Raw genomic sequence first — 18,516 nt, forward strand, 5'->3', positions numbered from 1 at the left:
GAGGCTTCCCAGTGTCCAAAATTTTATGCAAAGAAGTTTCTTTTCTCACCAGGAACGACCAAGTCCCCCACAAAGGGTTAAACTCTTATTAGTTCAGTTAGAAGCCTGCCCACTTCAAATATGGCTGCCTTAGAACTGGTCTAGAACGACAAGCGATACCGTCCGCAATTTTCGTCTCCCTCCCGCCTCGAGAACAGGTTAGCCCACTTCAAATATGGCCACCGCAGGATTGCGCGAAAAGTGGCGGCGGCTCACGGAAGAGAACTAAAATTGACCCTCGTCGCTTGCCGTACCAGAGGTAGTCACGTTTTTTAAAGATGGTGGCACCCATATCAATCAGCGAGCGGCGGCTCCAGCGTGGTTTGCTTGCGCTCTTCTTCTTTTTGCACGTCTTTTACTCCGCAGCGGGGGGCGAGGAAGGCGGCAGCACGGCCGAATTCGACGTGAGGCCTGGGGGGATGGTGCACTCTTTCTCCAAAAGCCTGGTGAGGAAACAAAACCCTCCAGCCAGGTGGAGACAGCTGATTGGCTGAGCCAGGCCTGGTTTCGGGGGGCGGGGCGGGGCATGACTTGTATACCGCCTTTTTGATTGGGGAACTGAGTTGCAGGGGGCGGGGCGAACGTTCTCGCTTTCTGATTGGCCGGGGGCGGCAAAGCGCTCTCCAGGTTGCTTGCGGTTTTGCCCCTGCTGAGTGTCCGTAGAAAGTAGATTTCTCCATAGCTTGCTTTATCTTGGGCGAGTGATTGATTGACCTCCCCAGAGGCAATGCTGCTTTGCATAGATGTGTGTGTGTGTAATATATGCACGTGGATACGTTATCATTTGTTTGACTTTTACATGCGTGTATATGTCTGCATATGTGTATGTATGTGTATAAGTTATTATTATTTCTTTTGACTCCCATATGGGTGTATGCCTATGTATGTGTGTATGTTTGTGTATATATTTTCATTTATTATGTGACTTCTATTTGTGTGTATATATGTGTGTGTGTATGTGTATATATTTTCATTTATTATGTGTATATGCATGTGGGTGTATATCTGTATTTATCTACCTATCTATCTCCTGCTCTTGAGCCCTTCGGGGATAGGGCAGTATATTAAATCTAATTAATTAATTAATTAATTAATTAATAGGTCATACCAGAGGTCTTGGGGCGGGTCATAAATATAATAAAATCCAATACAACCTAAGAGCAATGACATCTTATTAAATTTACTTTTAGTATGTTCAAATTGGGCTTTATGAAATACTGTGCACTGTATCTCTCTTGATATGATGGTTTCACTATAGCATTAGTAGTAGAAATAAATTTTATTAGATGATGATAGTATGAGAAGTCATAGTAGTAAATTAAAAAAGAATAAAAGGGATGGTGGCTGATACTATCATAGCTAAGTCGATCTGACAACCAGACTGCTGCACCACCCTGGAACTCAGTCATTGCCTGAACAACACCTCTGCTTTCAAGCAAAACCCCACATGTTTGCCCACACAATATCCCCTATTCAATTAACATACCAGTTCGTGAATTTTCACCACAAATGTTGGGGTGTTTTTGCTATCCTAAAAGCATGTCAGGGGAACAGTAGCAAGTCTCGGGGTTTAGTCTGAAGCTTTGTGGGGGGGGGGAGGGGCAAGTTAAATCTGTGTTTTAAAAAAATTGATCTCCAGAAGAGAGATCAACCCAGTGTATTACGCTTCATTCTGCTTCCCTAACCGTATTTTTTGCCCGAATCCAATTTGCTCTGTGCTTGCCAAGTGCTCTGATAATGTTCTGCAAGATAATGAACTATGAACTGTTTAAAGCCTTGGGTTTTTTTGTGTGTTTTTCAGGGAGATTATGCATGTACTTTTACCTACGCAGCTCAGGGTGGGACAAATGAGGTGAGTTTCTTCGTCCTGGAGGGGGGTTGCTTTTGTTTAACCCCCCCCCCCCCCGAGTTTGGTTTCTGGTGGTCAAGCGATGTGCCCATCTCATCCAATAAGCACATTGTTCTTGAAGGAAAATGTGGATGATAGAGCGTTGACATTTTTTAATTTCATTTTTTGTTTGATTTACTAGGCCACCTATCTCCTTTCGATCTCATGGTGGCTTACAACATGAATAGAACACATAAAACCATCTAAAAATTTAAACACTCCAAATGTATAAATTCTGATAAACTGCAACTACTTTGTCCAGGTGACATTTCATTTCACATTTAATTTATATCCCGCCCTCCCCCGAAGGGCTCAGGACATGGAGCAGCGTTCCTTGGCATGCAGCAAAAAGGTCATTTTGGGCAGAGAAAAGTTCCCTCCTTTCCCTCCCCTCTTCCTTTCAGAGTATTACAAGTGAAGAAAAGCTGAAACTTTGGTGGGCTGGGGTGCAGCTTGCAGCTGAAAACTGGCGACAAAAAAGCTTGAGTTCTTTTCCTGGTGAGCAGCATGAGCAGTATACCTTGTTGACGCTGGGACCTGATGAATGGACTTTCATTGATCATCAGCAGAAACCCAGAAAGATTCGGATTGGCTTGTCTCCTTCTGTTAGAGATAAAGAATCTGGCCACTGCATGCATATCAGAACTGGCTATTCACAGCAAAACTGCTTCTCTCAAACAGTAGTCTGATGATACCTGGAGCTTCCAAATTGATTCTGACTGGTTGTGACACTGCTGCACTTTATGAGATCCCTGGCTGGAATATGTGAGGATGTTGTTTGGTCCACTAAGTAGTGTAGTTCACTGAGTTGGAGATCTTTTCATTTGTCCATTTGTGGCAGCCTGCTGGAGAAACTGTCTTTGACTGCCAGATAATTGGCGGTATTCCAGAGATGCAGAAGGGAATCAGGCTATATCAGTGATGGCGAACCTTTTTGAGACCGAGTGCCCAAATTGCAACCCAAACCCCACTTATTTATCGCAAAGTGCCAACCCGGCAATTGAACCTGAATGCTGAGATTTTAGTTTAGAAAAAAAGGTTGGCTCCCTCTTCCTCCACCCCACCCGCTCGAGCAGGGGCCAGCCTGCTCTAGCCTCCAGCAAGTCCCGTGCACACCGCTCTGCCTCTCTAGCATCTCTGCCTCCTCGGGCAGCAGCCACCCAGAGCACAGGCACCAGGCCCTCCAGCCAAGTCCTCCCTGCTCACCGCGGTCATGCTCAGTGGCTTAGGCCAGCCTAGATGTGTGTCGGAGCGGGGGGGGGCGGTTTTCCGAACTCTGTGTGCGCGTGCCCACAGAGAGGGCTCCGAGTGCCACCTCTGGCACCCGTGCCATAGGTTTGCCATCACTGGGCTATATTGTGGGGTCTGCAACCTGTGGCTCTCCAGATGTTCATGGACTACAATTCCCATCAGCCCCTGCCAGCATGGCCAATTGGAGACCCCCTGTAGATAGTCTAGTCTGGCTTGTCTTTTGTGTCTCTAAGCTAGTAAATTGTAGGACTTTGTTAAGAGGAAATCCACCTTCCTCCCCCCCCCCCCCCCCCCGATGTTTGTGTCTGTTGTCCATAAATAATGGATTTATGGCCTTCTGGAGAAAGTGTTTCTTGAGTGACTTAATGTTGTCTTTGCATCTCATATAATGTGTTTCTTAATATGGATGTTCGCTGTCCTGAGTCTAGCTTCAGCCAGGGAGGGCGGGATGAGTGAAATAAACTAAACTCGGATGCAGCTGTCAAATGCATCAGGTGTGGTTACGAGGGGGTTGTGTAGCTGGGTTCTAAGACTAACCCCTAGTCCCTCTTTTTCATCCTAGCAATGGCAAATGAGCGTTGGAGTCAGTGAAGACAATTTGCTGTTCTCCTGTTCAGTCTGGAGGTTTGTACAAATTGCTCTCCTTTGAAACTTTAAAACTGGGTGGCCTTCAGCGAGCCCCTCCCTTGTCCTCAACACCCCCACCCCGCAAGTGTGGGGATATTAATTCTGGCCAACATGTGGAACCTTTGTGAGGATTACAATCAGAGACGATGCACCCAGCACTCTAAACAGTTCTATATGTTTGATAATATCCTATCTAATTGTCTCTCCTCTGCTTCCCTGCCTTAGTATGTGACTAATGCTTTCTTTCTGTGTCTGAGGATTCCCCCTTAACTTGACTGCCATTAAGTACCTTGAGAGGGTGCTGGCGGCCCAGCCAAAGATACACTATGTCTTATTTCAGGATGTCTTATTTTTCTTTGTTCTGTTTGTTGGGCATGCTTTCCAAACAAAACTTTGCTACGCCTTACTGGGATGCCTTATATTTCAAGACTTCAGCAAAGCCTCTACTACGCCTTATTTTCAGGGTTGTCTTATATTCGGGGAAACAGGGTATTAAACTCCTCAGGGGAATAGGATAAGGGCGGGGAGAAGTTTGGTGAGACGGAAAGAAGCCGGCTTACATTCAAATGCTAAGATGATGGTACTCTTTCACGGGGATGATTGGGTCTATGCGTTTGGTGCTAAGGAGAGCCATCCAAGTAGCTTTGCAGTGCCAAAGGAAAGCTGGTGGTGAAATTGTGTATCTCTGTTTTTCCCCCCCCCCACATAAGTTCCAATTCACACTTCCATCACATTTACATGGACCCACAAGCTTCTTTCATGTAAATTATTGTGAACGAGACACCTTCTCGCGCCGCGAAGAGATACACCACTAGGAGCCAGAGCCACTCGCTGCTCTTCCCAGCAGGCGCTACACAGACATCTGTGAGTGTTGGAAGACCTGTGCTTCTTCACACTTCCCTTCACTCTCCTCCCGGTGTGTGAACTCCAGCCAATGTTCCTGCTACACAAAAGCTTTACTAAGTGACAGGAAGCATCCAGGTAAGGCGGAGGTGTTAATTGGACGCTGCCGTCCAATATCACTCAGCCAAATCTTGCAAAGTCGGCCATTTTTTTAAAACAAAGAAGTCACGGGAAACACTGAATCAGGCACAGGAGCAATCATTCAAAAGGGATGCGTTTTCTAAAAGGAAAATATTCCTTTACGTATTATATTTCAGTCCTAAAAATGTCTTTGAAGAGTCTGCGTTCTTGAAACAAATTCAGGGATGCTCAGGTACTAAGAACTGAAACCTTTTTCCAAGTCCCATAAATTGATCCTAATCCTCTAATACCATTCCCTCCTGAAAAACAGCACTACTCATTTGTTACTGAGCCGGCTGCTCCTTTTCGACAGGATTTTATTAGAAAGAATTGATTTCAGCAGCTCACGCTATTACATTTCAGTGAATGAGATAGTAGTATATCTTCCACCTTGATTGTAGTAAGCAGCTTACTAAAATGAAGGTGGGATATATATATATATATTCAATTTCAGTGACCTTTAATAACGTTAAAAACTCACAACCGATGAAATAGTTATAACAAAATTATAAGGGGAAGACCATAAAAAATGACTATATAAATAAAATTAATAGGACTAACAAAGCTAGTAATTATAGTATATCCATAGTGGTGGATTCAGCCGGTTCGCGACCACTCGCAGAACCGGCAGCAAATGGGGCTTGTAAACAAACAGTTGTTAAATTATTTGAATCCCACCACCGGAACTGGTTGTTAAATTATTTGAATCCTATCACTGCATATCCACCTGCTCATTGATAAATGCTAGTTAGAATGTCCCTTGTAAGTTCTCTTGTTCTGTGCAGCATTCCCGATCTGCTAAAAATAACAAGGTAAGTTCTCTTTCAGTTCTAGATGTGATGGTGTCTGTTAAAGGTCTAATCTAATGAAGACAAGCAAGGCCCATATAGATGTTTGCAGATGCATTCTCTGTCTCAGTAGGCTATAATCTGTTGAGAGACCAACTGAGCATTCCTGACTTTAACACAGGCTAATTTTTCTAGGCAGCTTCATGCTTTGAAATTTCCAGGATGTTAACAAACTTTGCAAGTCAGATTCTTTCAAGTTACATTATAGCTGTACAGCCAAACGCAACAGTTTACTATATTAATGCCTAGCACCACCTGTGCTCGCCTCATATACTTTCGCCAGTTGCTACACTTCAAACGCGAATCGCCTATATAAATAATAAAAGACAATAACAAGAAGGTGTTTCATTTGAAAAAAACCGGGATCATCTGTTAATGTACACAATACATAGACTGCAGGCAGAAGGCTACCGGGCGCAAGATAAGCATCCTCCTTTGCTTTTAAAGATGGTTCTTATTTGGTTAAGTTACACGTTATGATGCAGACCAATCAAATGTAAGTGTTGTTTTTTATGTGATATATTTGAGTGGTCCCATCGGGATGGGTAGAGGAAGTGGATCTCATTTCCTGGCTATATTTGGTCACTGACTGTAAATAAAGTTGTTAAGGCTGTATCTTCTTCTTCCTCTTCTGTTCTTCTTTCTTTCTTAATTTCCTGCTTCCCATTGGCATCAAAACACCCACAAGATGTCTCTCCAGCCTAGGGAGAGGAGAAACATATAAAGTCTTTGAATGACTCTGTGCTTATGCTTCCTCTCCCTCACCCCAAAACAACTCATTGTTTTGTGAACTCTGCAGAGGTGTAGCAAGTGGGGAAAGCACCCCGTGCACCTGCATGGCCCCTGCCCTGCCCCAGCTCCCCTGTCCTGCCCCGAACACCCCACCAACTCCTCGAACACCTCACTACTGGAACGCCTCACACCCTGGGGCGCACCAGTGCATTGTAGGCCCTCCCTTGGAGCTGCCTGACCTCCTAACCCACGCTTTGGATTCTGATACAGGGTGATATTACTGTAAGCACAAAAATGCATGTCAGCTGGAGTGGGAGAGCCAAACAGGACAGCATCAGGCAGTGTCTACAACTTTTGTAGTAACTCTTTCAACATTTCGGCAGAAACTCTGTGTAATGGGAGGTCTTCTAAAATGAACATATTGTTTGGAAGTTATTTTCCAGCATACACACAGCTTACTTCTTCAGTCACGCGAGGAAGATTTTTACCCAGGCATGTGCTGAGGAAGGTTTAAAAATACCTTCTCAAAGAATCTACCCAAGAGCCAATCAGAAGCCCTGCTGAGTCCAAGTCCCAAGTGATGTCGTTTCTAATTTCTAGAAAAAAACACTTGGTCGCTACAGAGATCACGCCACTCTTGCATTATATAGTTTAGAGTCAGGAGGTGCAATGTATCCCCTGCCCAAGACAAACTGTTCCAACAGTAAACATTTGACCGACCACTTCAAGTGGTTGTGCAACTGATCGTGACTTTGATTTAAAGGCTTCCAACTCCCTGGAAATGGCTACTTTGGAGTCCAGTGGAGAATTTTTATCATTTTGCAAGTCAAATAAAAATAATGGTTTCACATGCATTATAGGCCACGGCTCACTGGCTCCTCACGCTCCAGCCACATAGTGAAATCTTCGAAACTGAACTAATTGGGTATCCAAGTCTATTTTGTAGTATAGTTGATGGGTTATCCTAGCACATCCTAAGCCAGTGGTTCTCAACCTTCCTAATGCCACAACCCTTAATATTAAAGTCTTCATGTTGTGGTGACCCCTAACCATAAAATTATTTAGGTCTCGTTCCTAAGACCACCAGCCATGTGTTTTCCAATGGCCTGAAGTACTCCTGTGAAAGGGGTCGCTCGACTCCCCAAAGGGTCAATTCACAGGTTGAGAACGGGTGAGGAACACCCTCGGCTACCACACGTTTTTTAATTGTGTTGTATTTGTGTTGTGCTTTACCAGAAATTCTGCTCTTAAGATCCTAGTGTGATGCATCTTGGGTTAGACTATCTTCTGGAAGGCGCCCTTTTTCTGTCATGCCAAAAGTGACTTATGTGGAAGTCTCTGCCCGTCCATCCTGCCAATTGTTTACAGACCTGCTCAGCAAGGAATTCTTCTCTGGAGATTTTCATCCCCGTCTGAGGGAGGCGCTGGCGTGTTGGAACACCCCCCACCTAGAGTCCACCAGGCACTAACCCTGCAAGAGTTTAGGTGCCTGGCTAAGATCCCCCTCTGTACCCGGGTATATGGGTGATCCCTCCTGGGTGGTGCCTCCCCCCCCCCCCTTTTCCCCTTACACTTGCCTGTGCTAGCTCCCTATTGGCCCAGCCCAATTTCTGAAATGTGTTGGGAGGACATTATAGGGAATGGATTGTTATGTATTTTTAGGAGAAGGGTTAGGGTGGGGAATGGAGATAGTTTTTAAAGGAGTTTTTGTGATCGTTTTGTGACTGCTTTTATGGTATTTTTAGGATTGTACCCCACCCAGGGACTCTGGGGATGGGTGGGAAATACATACACAGTAAATAAATAAATCGCTGAACTTTCTTGGCATTGCAAGAAATGCTCAGCCTTTGAGTCCAACAGGGTTCCTGAGGCTGAACAGTTCTGCCATTTTGCTTGTCCTGCGCATCTCACGCCTACGTTGTCGTCTTCCTCTTTCAGTATCGCACAAGGAGGGCAAATTCCGCTCGGAACTTTCCAAGCTAGTGATAGTTGCAAAAACGGCCCACGATGAACTGTGACCCTTTAGCCGGAAGAGTCTCACCTGGAACCGTATGGCAGAAGAAGAGGGTGCATCCACCTGTATTTTGCCTGATGAGGATTGTCGGGTCAGGGTTAAGACTTCTCTTTTGTATGCTGCGATTTGCAGGCATTCCTGGGTGTTCCAAATCACTCAGTTTTGGGGTGGGCCATCTGTTACCTTCTGCTTTCGTGATCCGACAACTACAGAAAGTTCCGTTCAAAGTGAGGGATGTGAGTGTGGGTTATCTTCCGCAGTTACCTTTGTCAGTCTGGAGCTGCAACAGTGGAACATCACAGAATTCACCCTTCTGGTTCCTCCAGAGCATTTTCAAACCAGAGGGATTTTTTCTCTTTTTTATCTTCCTGCCTCCTCTCTGCCCACATAATTTGGTTCAATAACGATGAAGGACTCCAACTTTTTTAAATTTTCCTTGGAATAAATCATATATCTCTTAAATTAGACGTTGTGCCTTTTTCTTTCACTGCCTTTGAACCAGGTTTGATTCCCCGCACAGGTGTACCTAGGCAAACTGGAGCCCTGGACAAAACTTGAGTTTAATGCCACCCCACCCCCCCCATGGGCGGCCACCCTCCCCTGCTGTGACCAAACAATGATTTTTTCCACCAGGTTGTTTCAAAGTCACCATCACATTATAGAACATCCCCCAACTCACAAATCTGAACACAGCAATGGGCCATGCCACACAGCAGAAATAATTTTTGGAAAACATTTTCAAAATGCTTTCAAAATGTTTTATTACTGCTATGAAAACATTTTATGGTGTTGTATCCAGTCCCCCCAATTGGGGGAAACAGCATCACTTTCAATGTTATTTAAACTGGGGACCCCAGATTCTCCCTTTAAGGTGGATTTAAAAGGAGAATCTGGGCTCCCTAGTTTAAACAAGTGATGCTGGAATCCACCCCCAAACAGCATCATTTTCAATGGTGTTTAAACTAGGGAGCCCAGATTCTCCTTTTAAATCCACCTTAAAGGGAGAATCTGGGGTCCCCAGTTTAAACAACATTGAAAGTGATGCTATTTTGGGGTGGATTCTCCCCCACCCTGAAACAGCATCACTTTCAATGTTTAAACTGGGGACCTCAGATTCTCCCTTTAAATCCATGCCAAAGGGGGTGGATTTAATAATAATAATAATGCACGCATTATTCGTCGATACATCACACAGTCCTAGATGCTTGGAAAGTGTCCGACGTGTGATGTAATACAAAATCCAGCATATTGATCTTGTTTGCTGTGAATAATTGTTTTTGTATCAAAATAACAACAACAACAACAACCTTTATTAGGCATTGAGAGAATAAAAGAAAGAAAGAAAACAAGCATTGGCAGGAAGGGAGTGGATTTAAAAAGAGAATCTGAAGAAATTTGGGGGTGCCTGTTGTCAGGGGTGCAATTATTAAGATAGCAGCACCAACATTTCAGAGTATCTTCGTGAGACCCTACTGATGATACCACCCAGGTTTGGTTCAGGGGGTCCAAAGTTATGGACCCTCAAAGGTGTAGCCCCCATCTCCTATTAGCTCCTATTGGAAACAATAGGGGATGGGGGCACTCCATAACTTTGGACTCCCTAAACCAAACCTCACCAAACCCGGGTCATATCATCAGGAGAGTCTCCCAAAAAATCCCTGAAATTTTGGTGCTGCTAGCCTAAAATCTGCGCCCCCTGCAGGCCAAAAACAGAAAAAACACTGAAAATACAAAATCCCCCACAAACAAACCTGCAATTTTGTCGCCTACCACAAGGTGGCGCCCTGGGCAGCTGCCCACTTTGCCCAATGGGAGGAATGCCTCTGATTCCCCGCTCTGCCACTTGAGCGGTGGAGGCTTATCTGGTGAACCTGATTAGCTTGTGCACTCCAATGCATGCCAGCTGGGTGACCTTGGGCTAGTCACAGTTCTTTGGAGCTCTCTTAGCCCCACCCACCTCACAGGATGTTTGGTGTGGGGGAGCGGGGAGAGAAAGGAGATTGTAAGGCCCTTTGAGTCTCCTTACAGGAGAAAGGGGGGGTATACATCCAAATTACTCCTGTTCCTGTTCTTCGCACCAGACTCCTGCCACAGTTGTGTGAGTCTCAGGCTGAAGGGTCAGCTAATCCAATGATATGTTTCAAACATAGCCAGCCAGATATTCCTAGATGCCCCACAAGGGGGCAGTGTTGGCAAAAACTTTCCTTGTCCCCCAAACCACAAAGGGAGTTGAGAGGTAAACTGCCTCTGTATATGGAAGTTTGGATTTGTCCGACGAACATGATTATGTCTTCTGTGGTCAGAAATATCGCACGCTGGGTTTGGGTGCCCATCCAATGTGTGTTTGGCAGCCTAAGGTTTGGGGTTAGGAAAAGTTCCACAATCCTGGCTGTTGGAGGCCTCCCTTTTAGATTGAACATGGCCCTGCCTCCTGTTTCCAAGCACCCCCATTCTACCATGTCCGGCTCTATTTTTCTTCCCCTAGTGGTTAGGAGCAGGTGCACTCTGATCTGGAGGAATCGGGTTTGATTCCCGCTCTGCCGCGTGAGCTGTGGAGGCTTCTCTGGGGAATTCATACACACGGCAGTTGGGTGATCTTGGGCTCGTCACAGTTCTTCTGAGCTCTCTCAGCCCCACCCACCTCACAGGGTGTTTGGTTTTTTGTGGGGGGGGGGAGGAAAAAGAGTTTGTCAGCCCCCTTGAGTCCCCTAACAGGACAGAAAGGGGGGGATATCAATCCAACTCTTCTTCTTTTTAAATAGTGTGTATTCTGTTTTTAGCCTAAAAGCCACCTTGGATTGGTCTATGACACAGGTGTGAAACTTGCGGCCCTCCAGATGTTCATGAACTACAGTTCCCATCAGCCCTTGCCAGTATAGCCAATGCTCATGTTGGGAGGGACTGATGGGAATTGTAGTTCATGAACATCTGGAGGGGCGCGAGTTTGACACCCCTGGTCTATGAAATGATTTGCATTCTTTGAAGAAGGGGAGGGAAGGGTTAGTGTGTGTGCGTAGACTAAAGTGCTTGTGACTGCAGAAGACAGTAGTAAACCAACCTGAAAACAAAGATATATGTATAAATGTATACACCCTTGAGAAAAATACCCCATCTGCAGAAATACATAGTATTTTAAAAGTCTAAAAAATTGTAAAATAATGAGGACCAAAAATGGTATTTTAAAATTGTGTAAAATAAGGGGCTCTGTGGCACAGGATGATAAGCTGCAGTATTGTAGTACTCTGCTCACCTGAGTTGGTTTCAGGTAGCCGGCTCCAGGTCTACTCTGCCTTCCATCCTTTCAAGATCGGTAACATGAGTACCCAACTTGCTGGGTGTAAAGTGTAGATGACTGGGGAAAGCAATCATAAACCACCCCGTAAACAAATAATAAAACGCCCCGTAAACCACCCCGTAAACAAAACCTGTGTAGTAAATGTTGTGATGTAATGTCAGCCTATGGGTCAGTAGTGACCCAACGCACAGGGGACTTCCTTTTCCCTGAAGTTAGTACAGAGTTGCTCAATCTTGGATTTTGTACTAAACATTCCAGAGCTCTTCCTGTACAGCTTATTTTGGCTAAATGCCTAAAACCTTTTATTTAAGCATTTGCCTTGATTTTTGATCCAGTGAAGGTCCAACACGGCTTACTAAATTACCTGTAATCTTTACTGCAGCCCTCTAGGACAGACCAGTATCATTTTTTCCATCGTGCAGATTTGGGTAGTGACTTGAAATCTTGGCAAATGGGGGATTGGCTTCCAGCTACCTGCTGAGTTTGGGGCAGAGCTGAGATCTGAATCCTCCTCACCTGTGTTGCCTCCGTGCCATATCAACTTTAAAAAAAACTTAATTTTTTAAAAATGTAGAATTTTCAGGATAATTATCCGTATTAACAGTGCATATATAGGATTTGTGCTGCCCTTTCTCCATGAGCCGTAGATTGTCACAGGGGGCTTGAGAGATTGTCCTTGAGTTACAGGTTCGAGCAGGAAGATGGCAGGTTCCACGTTCTGGATTCTCAGGGAAACACCTGTAAACAAAATAGCCAGCCTTGTAAAGACTGACTTCGGGATAGCTCCATGGTACAGCTGTATTCGGAATCGCAGGTATGGTTCTTATTTCCCAGTCTCAAAAGGTATATTGCAAAGAGACAGCTTGCATGGCCTAAGTCTGTGGTGGTGAACCTTTGGCACTCCAGATGTTATGGACTACAATTCCCATCAGCCCCTGCCAGCATTGCCAATTGGTAAGTGAGTGGCAAATCTCCAAGGGGAGACTATTCCAGAGCCTGTGGCAATCATGGAAAAAGCCCCCCCCCCCTTGTGCCCACGCCCCTCCCCTTGGTAGGAGGAGGTACCCCCAGGACCGAATCCAACAGGGCTCCTCTGGCGTGAGATGCCAACAGTGAAGTGTGAAATTAATAACTTGGTGCTGACAGATGAGTTGGAGGGGCGGTTCGCTAGGCATTCCCCCCCCCCCTTCAGCATTCGCCTCCTTCCTTGCCAGTCTGGCTTACTACAGGAGCAGAAGTGGCATAGTGGTTAAAAGAAGAGTTTGGATTTATATCCCCCCTTTCTCTCCTGTAGGAGACTCAAAGGGGCTGACAATCTCCTTGCCCTTCCCCCCTCACAACAAACACTCTGTGAGGTAGGTGGGGCTGAGAGAGCTCCGAAGAACTGTGACTAGCCCATGGTCACCCAGCGGGTGTGTGTGGGAGTGCCCAGGCTAATCTGAATTCCCCAGATAAGCCTCCCCAGCTCAGGCGGCAGAGTGGGGAATCAAACCCGGTTCCTCCAGATTAGAATGCACCTGCTCTTAACCACTACGCCACTGCTGCTCCAGAGCAGGTGCATTCTAAAATCTGGAGGAACCGGGTTTGATTCCCGCCTCCAGTAAGGCTGCAAACTTAAAGTTCAGGTCATGACTCCTTGCATGGCAGGGGTTGGACTTGATGGCCCTTCTGGTCTCTTCCGGCTTTATGATTCGATCCCAGGCTCCAGTTCAGCAGGGTTCCCAGCTCTGGACTGGGAAACACCGGGAGTCTGTGGGGGGTGGAGGCTGCAGAGGGTGGGATTTGGGGAAGGGAGGCGCCTTTAAAGCCGCAGAGCCCATGCCTCAAAGCAGCCGTGGCAGCTGAGCTGCTCTGCAGACAGAACGCGTAAAGCCAAGGAAGAATCGCACGCCTTGAAACCCAAGACTGGTTGTGGCCACAGAGAGAGATGGAGAAGCGGCGGAAGCTCGAGTTTTTAATTGCTCAATTTGCCTCAATGGCTCCCCACGGGGGGGTGGAGAAGCCCCCTCTTTCAGGAGGCCATAAAGATCACCTGCTGTTCGGAAATTTTTAATTTAATCTAAACAGGCTCCGAAGGGCTCGTCGCCGACAGTGTCAGGCGGCTGCCAGAACGGCTGTCTCAGCAATGGCTCGTGGAAGCGAGTGGACCTGAGGAAGGGGGAGGGACTGAAGAAGACTTTATTTACAGTCAATGACCAGATATATTACAAATCTCCAAAATATCTTCAACAAAACAAGAATGCAGATCTCTCTCCCGTATTCCAGCACTATCCATCTATATATCATTCTACTTTGTAAACACACCAAACAGCATAAAAATACTAAACAAAACAAAAATATCTAAGGGGGATACCATATTCAGATCATTTTTTCTTTTTCATAATGAATAGACAGAGTTTTGCTGCCCATTTAGTAATATTCTCCTTCTTATCTTGTAATAGTTTTTCACAACAAACTTTATCAGAACAATATGTCATTTGGTGTAGTAGATGTGACAGGCATTTTTTCCTTGCCTCCTCATAAAGGGGACACTTTAATAACATATGCTCTATAGTTTCTACAGAATTCAGAGAGCAAGAACATAACCTTGCAGCAGAAGGTATCTTTCGATATTTCCCTTCTAAGACAGCAGAAGGTAACTGTGCACTTCTTGCAAGAGAAAAAGCTCTCCTTAAGGGGGAGGAACTGAGAAACAAATAACGAAATGAGAGGTTTTTAAAATCCCAAAGTGGAGGGGACCATGTGAAGCAAGGGGGCCTTTGCAAATAACATCCCCTTACTTGGTCACCTGGGGCAAGGTTCGAATCTGCTCCAGGCGCCCCCTGCTTGGTGAAAGGAAAGAGTTAATTCTACCATCCCCTTAATCAAAGGAGGCCAATTAATATTTTAGGCAGGTTTTATTTTATTTTAAGGGAACAAGAGCTGGCTTCAGTTGGGGCCCTTCCGCACAGGGTGTCTGTGGACCCTTCCATGACAGATTCCACCCACTTAGTTTGTATCTGTGCTGGGGGCAGCTACCGTGTTTCCCCGAACATAAGACAGTGTCTTATATTAATTTTTGCTCCCAAAGATGCGCTATGTCTTATTTTCAGGGGATGTCTTATTTTTCTGTGTTCTGCTCGTCGGGCAGGCTTCCAAACAAAAACTTTGCTATGTCTTTCTTTCGGGGGATGCCTTATATTTCGCACTTCAGCAAAACCTCTACTATGTCTCATTTTCCAGGGATGTCTTATATTTGGGGAAACAGGGTAGTATAATACAGTGGTCAGCATGCTAAGGACTGGCCGACTTGGGTTCAAATCCCCACTTAGCCGTGAAGTCCTAGGGTTGATTCTGGGCGAATCGTGCTCTCAGCCCCACCCACCTCACAGGGTGATTGTTGGGGAGTGGGGGGGAAGGGAAAGGACATTGTAAACCCCTTTGAGTCTCCTTACAGGAGAGAAAGGGGGGTATATAAATCCAAACTCTTCTTTTTCTAACCAACCTCATTGGGATGGTGTGAAGATGAAATGAGAGGGAGAAAAGTCTCCGCCAAGGAAAGAGATGTGCACATTACCCTCTCCCCCACTTGCAATTGCAGGGAGATTTCATCTCTGCCAGATGTGGTACTTCCAGATAAAATGCAAACCCATACCTCTGCATAGCTATAACAAATCCACATAAAGACAGGATTCAAAAGTTTACAGAACAGGTTTTAAAAACCTTCTCTTTATTTCACACTCACAAAACACGGTACATTTTTTCCCATTCCAAAAACCAACAGAACCTACAGAACATGTTTCAACTTAGAATTTCTGTAGCCACTAGGCTGCACTGCCAGTTCTTAGTGGACGGAGTTAAGACGCTACAGAGGGCACTGAAGTTCTCTCCCCCTAGTATTCTGAGCTTTACGCTTTTACCCTTAGACTTAAAACACATTTTTTGCAGTCATAAAGGACTAGTAGCCTTAATAAAAACTTGAAAACTGAATCATAACGCAGTGATGGAATTCCCGTGGCTCTTTTTTTAAAGCTGCAAATATTTTTAAGTGCCTTGTAGAAAAAGATTATTCTTGGGTTTCCCAACACTGCCTAGTCACAGCAAGACCTTTCCCATCAATCTTGGTACAGCTTTCCAAAAAAGTGGTAAACCTCCAAATAGGTGTGAAAAATATTAAGGGTGTAAAGTCAGGAGAGAAGGATCAAGAACCTGCAAATCACGCCGTCCTTGCAAACCGCTTGGCATCCGGTCGAGGAAAGTTGGGTGTCCAAACAGTGAGGTGGGGCTGATCCAATATCAATATCATGGAGAGAGGAAGATGGGAGGTTCTTTGACCTCTGGTCCCCACCAAAACAAGCATCTGGGAGGCATCATCAGACCAGTGCAGTATCCTTCCCAGGAATGTTTGGCTCCACCATTGTAACATTGGCCCTTCCGCACACCTAAAAATAATACGCGTTTTCAAACCACTTTCACAACTGTTTTGCAAATTATGGATTTTGACATTCATCGCACAGCTTCAAAAGAGCACTGGAAAGCAGTTTGAAAGTGCATTATCTCTGCATGTGTGGAATGGTAGCCAGAGTGAGGCCTTGGAAAGCAATTGTCCCTCAGAGGAAATGACGGTTGAAAGGCAGGTTCACAAGTTAACATTTCTAAGTTGCCACTAACAGAGCACGAATGGCAAGCTTTAATTCACTTCTGTAAGTGGAAACGTATCTCTACATACATCCATGGATTTCATTCCAGTCAGAGCAAAGCTTCTCCCTTTCTACCTGGAAGGAATAGGCCTTATCACACATGGACTCCCATCCCAGTCCAATTTCTTCACTCTTTCAGTGTGAATCCCCACTGCCGCTGAGGTCAACTCCCTTGTTTTTGTCTCAGTTCATGCCCCTCAGAACTGGAACGTCCTTGTCGCAGAGTTGATTGAGAGGTGCAGTTTTTTTAAACAGAACTAGGATGACCTCAGTTACAGTGGGGGGAATCGTCTGGGCCACAACTCTCCCAGGTTCAGCCAATCCAAGGAGCTGTGTTTTAGGCATGCGCTTAAATGGGAGAGTTGCACCTTTGGGTGGGTCAAAAAATGCTACAGTGCTACATAGCTGTGACGGTTAGTTTTGGCGCCAATGCTATGTAGCTGCAATGTATAAAAACTAAAAAAAAGGACGTTTTCGCCTTAACACAAGAGCCAATCAGGATCAAGGAGTGAAAACGGTACCCCACCCTCTGAGCTCGGTTCCAGTGGATGATCACTGTTCCAGTTGCTGTGGTTCCAGTTGCTGTGGGGAGTGCCGGAGAGTCGACCTAGTTCAGCACCACTTACAGGAACTGAGTTGAACCTAGGTCAACTCTGCAGTGGGGAAAGGCTCCTAAGTCCACAGAACTGAACAGCAGCCGGACTGGGTCTATTGAGTCTCACTGTGAGCTTCATTTTGTTGTGTGGCTCCAGTCTGTAATGGTGCTCGGAAACTGGCCATTTCCAGGTTGCTGGAGAAGGTTGCTGGCTAGTGGTTTTCAACCCGTGCTCTGATGGTTCCTCAGATGACTTATCGTCAAGGAAGATTAAAAAAGAGGAAGGATAACTTCTCTGGGCTTGTGGAATTCTGGGCACAGTGTGGTGGCTGCAGCCCAAAGATGGTTGCCACAGGAAGTGGAGTCAGCCACAAAATGGCTGCACAACTTACCTCCAGTCACACAGTCAAGATCCCTGTACTGTGGTGGCAGCCACTCCTCAAGCAATGGTCTCTTCAAAATTCTGCACAGCCATTCCAGGAAGTCTTGCTGGGCAAAAGCCCCACTTGGACAGGGTGCTAGAGGAAAGATCTTGACAGGCACACGGCACCCACGCTTGGGGACTCCCGCTCTAGATGGGAATTTCTCCTGGCTGAGGAAATGGGAAGTGGATTCTCCCTCAGCCAAGATGAAGGAAATCTCAGTGGGAGGGAATCATTTGACTGTGTAACCCTGAAATACTGCCAGAGATCCTTGCTGAATTGCTAACGAGAGATTCATACAGGATCCACAGTTTCCGATAAGTCAACTGGAGAAGAAAAAGTTCTTTGAAGAGTAGAGACGTTTGAAACAGTTTTCATCTTGCCCACTGAACTGGGAAGAGAGGACCTTCTTAGGATCTTAAAGCCTGGCCCAAATAGGAAGCCCGCGCTGTTCTGCCACCTGTCTGAGGGCGGTACACCTTGTCACGATCTTCCATTGATCACATAATTAGAGACACACTTGGATCATTAAATGGTGTTGTCCTGAGCAGAGTTACACCTTTCTAAGTCCACTGAAGTAAACGTGGCAAGTGTAATTCCATAAGAGTAGTGGACAGATAGAAAGGCATCCTATACAGGGTGAATTAAAAAAGATTTTCAAAAACATCAAAAATGGGATTTTTAAAATTTAAATGGGATTTTTTTAAAATAAAAGGCCATTTGAGGAAACATCTAACAATAGTTTAGTTTTCTTTTTATGATACTCTACAGTCCAAAGGTTATTCGTCATGAAATAAAGATTAATTTTTAATCATGTAGCATGAGACTGGATATTCATGCAATATTTTTTTAAAAAAAATATTGGGTAAATGAATTCCATTAATTTATTCACAATGTCATGCTCTTCTGTAAGATAATTTTGGGCAGTTTTTCTGTATAGAAGATATTATCACGGACGCTTTGGTTTCTGGCGGTTTTAAAACTGAATTTGTGTCTGAGATAATATGCCTCTTCTACCCAGTGAAAATGTTATCAAATAAAGATAGGATTGCCAAAGGGCCTTAATCCCATTGTTCCTCTGCAAATCTATGTGTACACAGAAT

General features: G+C 45.2%; 1 protein-coding gene across 1 annotated transcript; it reads left to right on the forward strand.

Moving 5' to 3' along the window:
• Positions 1-287: 287 nt before the first annotated feature.
• LOC125432696 (myeloid-derived growth factor-like) lies at positions 288-8,884 on the forward strand. Its single transcript, XM_048496531.1, has 5 exons — positions 288-485; positions 1,841-1,891; positions 3,741-3,802; positions 7,521-7,579; positions 8,347-8,884. The coding sequence occupies exons 1-5, from the start codon at positions 318-320 to the stop codon at positions 8,424-8,426; spliced, it is 420 nt and encodes a 139-aa protein (XP_048352488.1). The 5' UTR covers positions 288-317; the 3' UTR covers positions 8,427-8,884.
• The last annotated feature ends 9,632 nt before the right edge of the window (positions 8,885-18,516 follow it).

The sequence above is a fragment of the Sphaerodactylus townsendi genome, linkage group LG05 (genome assembly GCF_021028975.2).
Source record: "Sphaerodactylus townsendi isolate TG3544 linkage group LG05, MPM_Stown_v2.3, whole genome shotgun sequence".
Taxonomy (NCBI): Eukaryota; Metazoa; Chordata; class Lepidosauria; order Squamata; family Sphaerodactylidae; genus Sphaerodactylus; species Sphaerodactylus townsendi.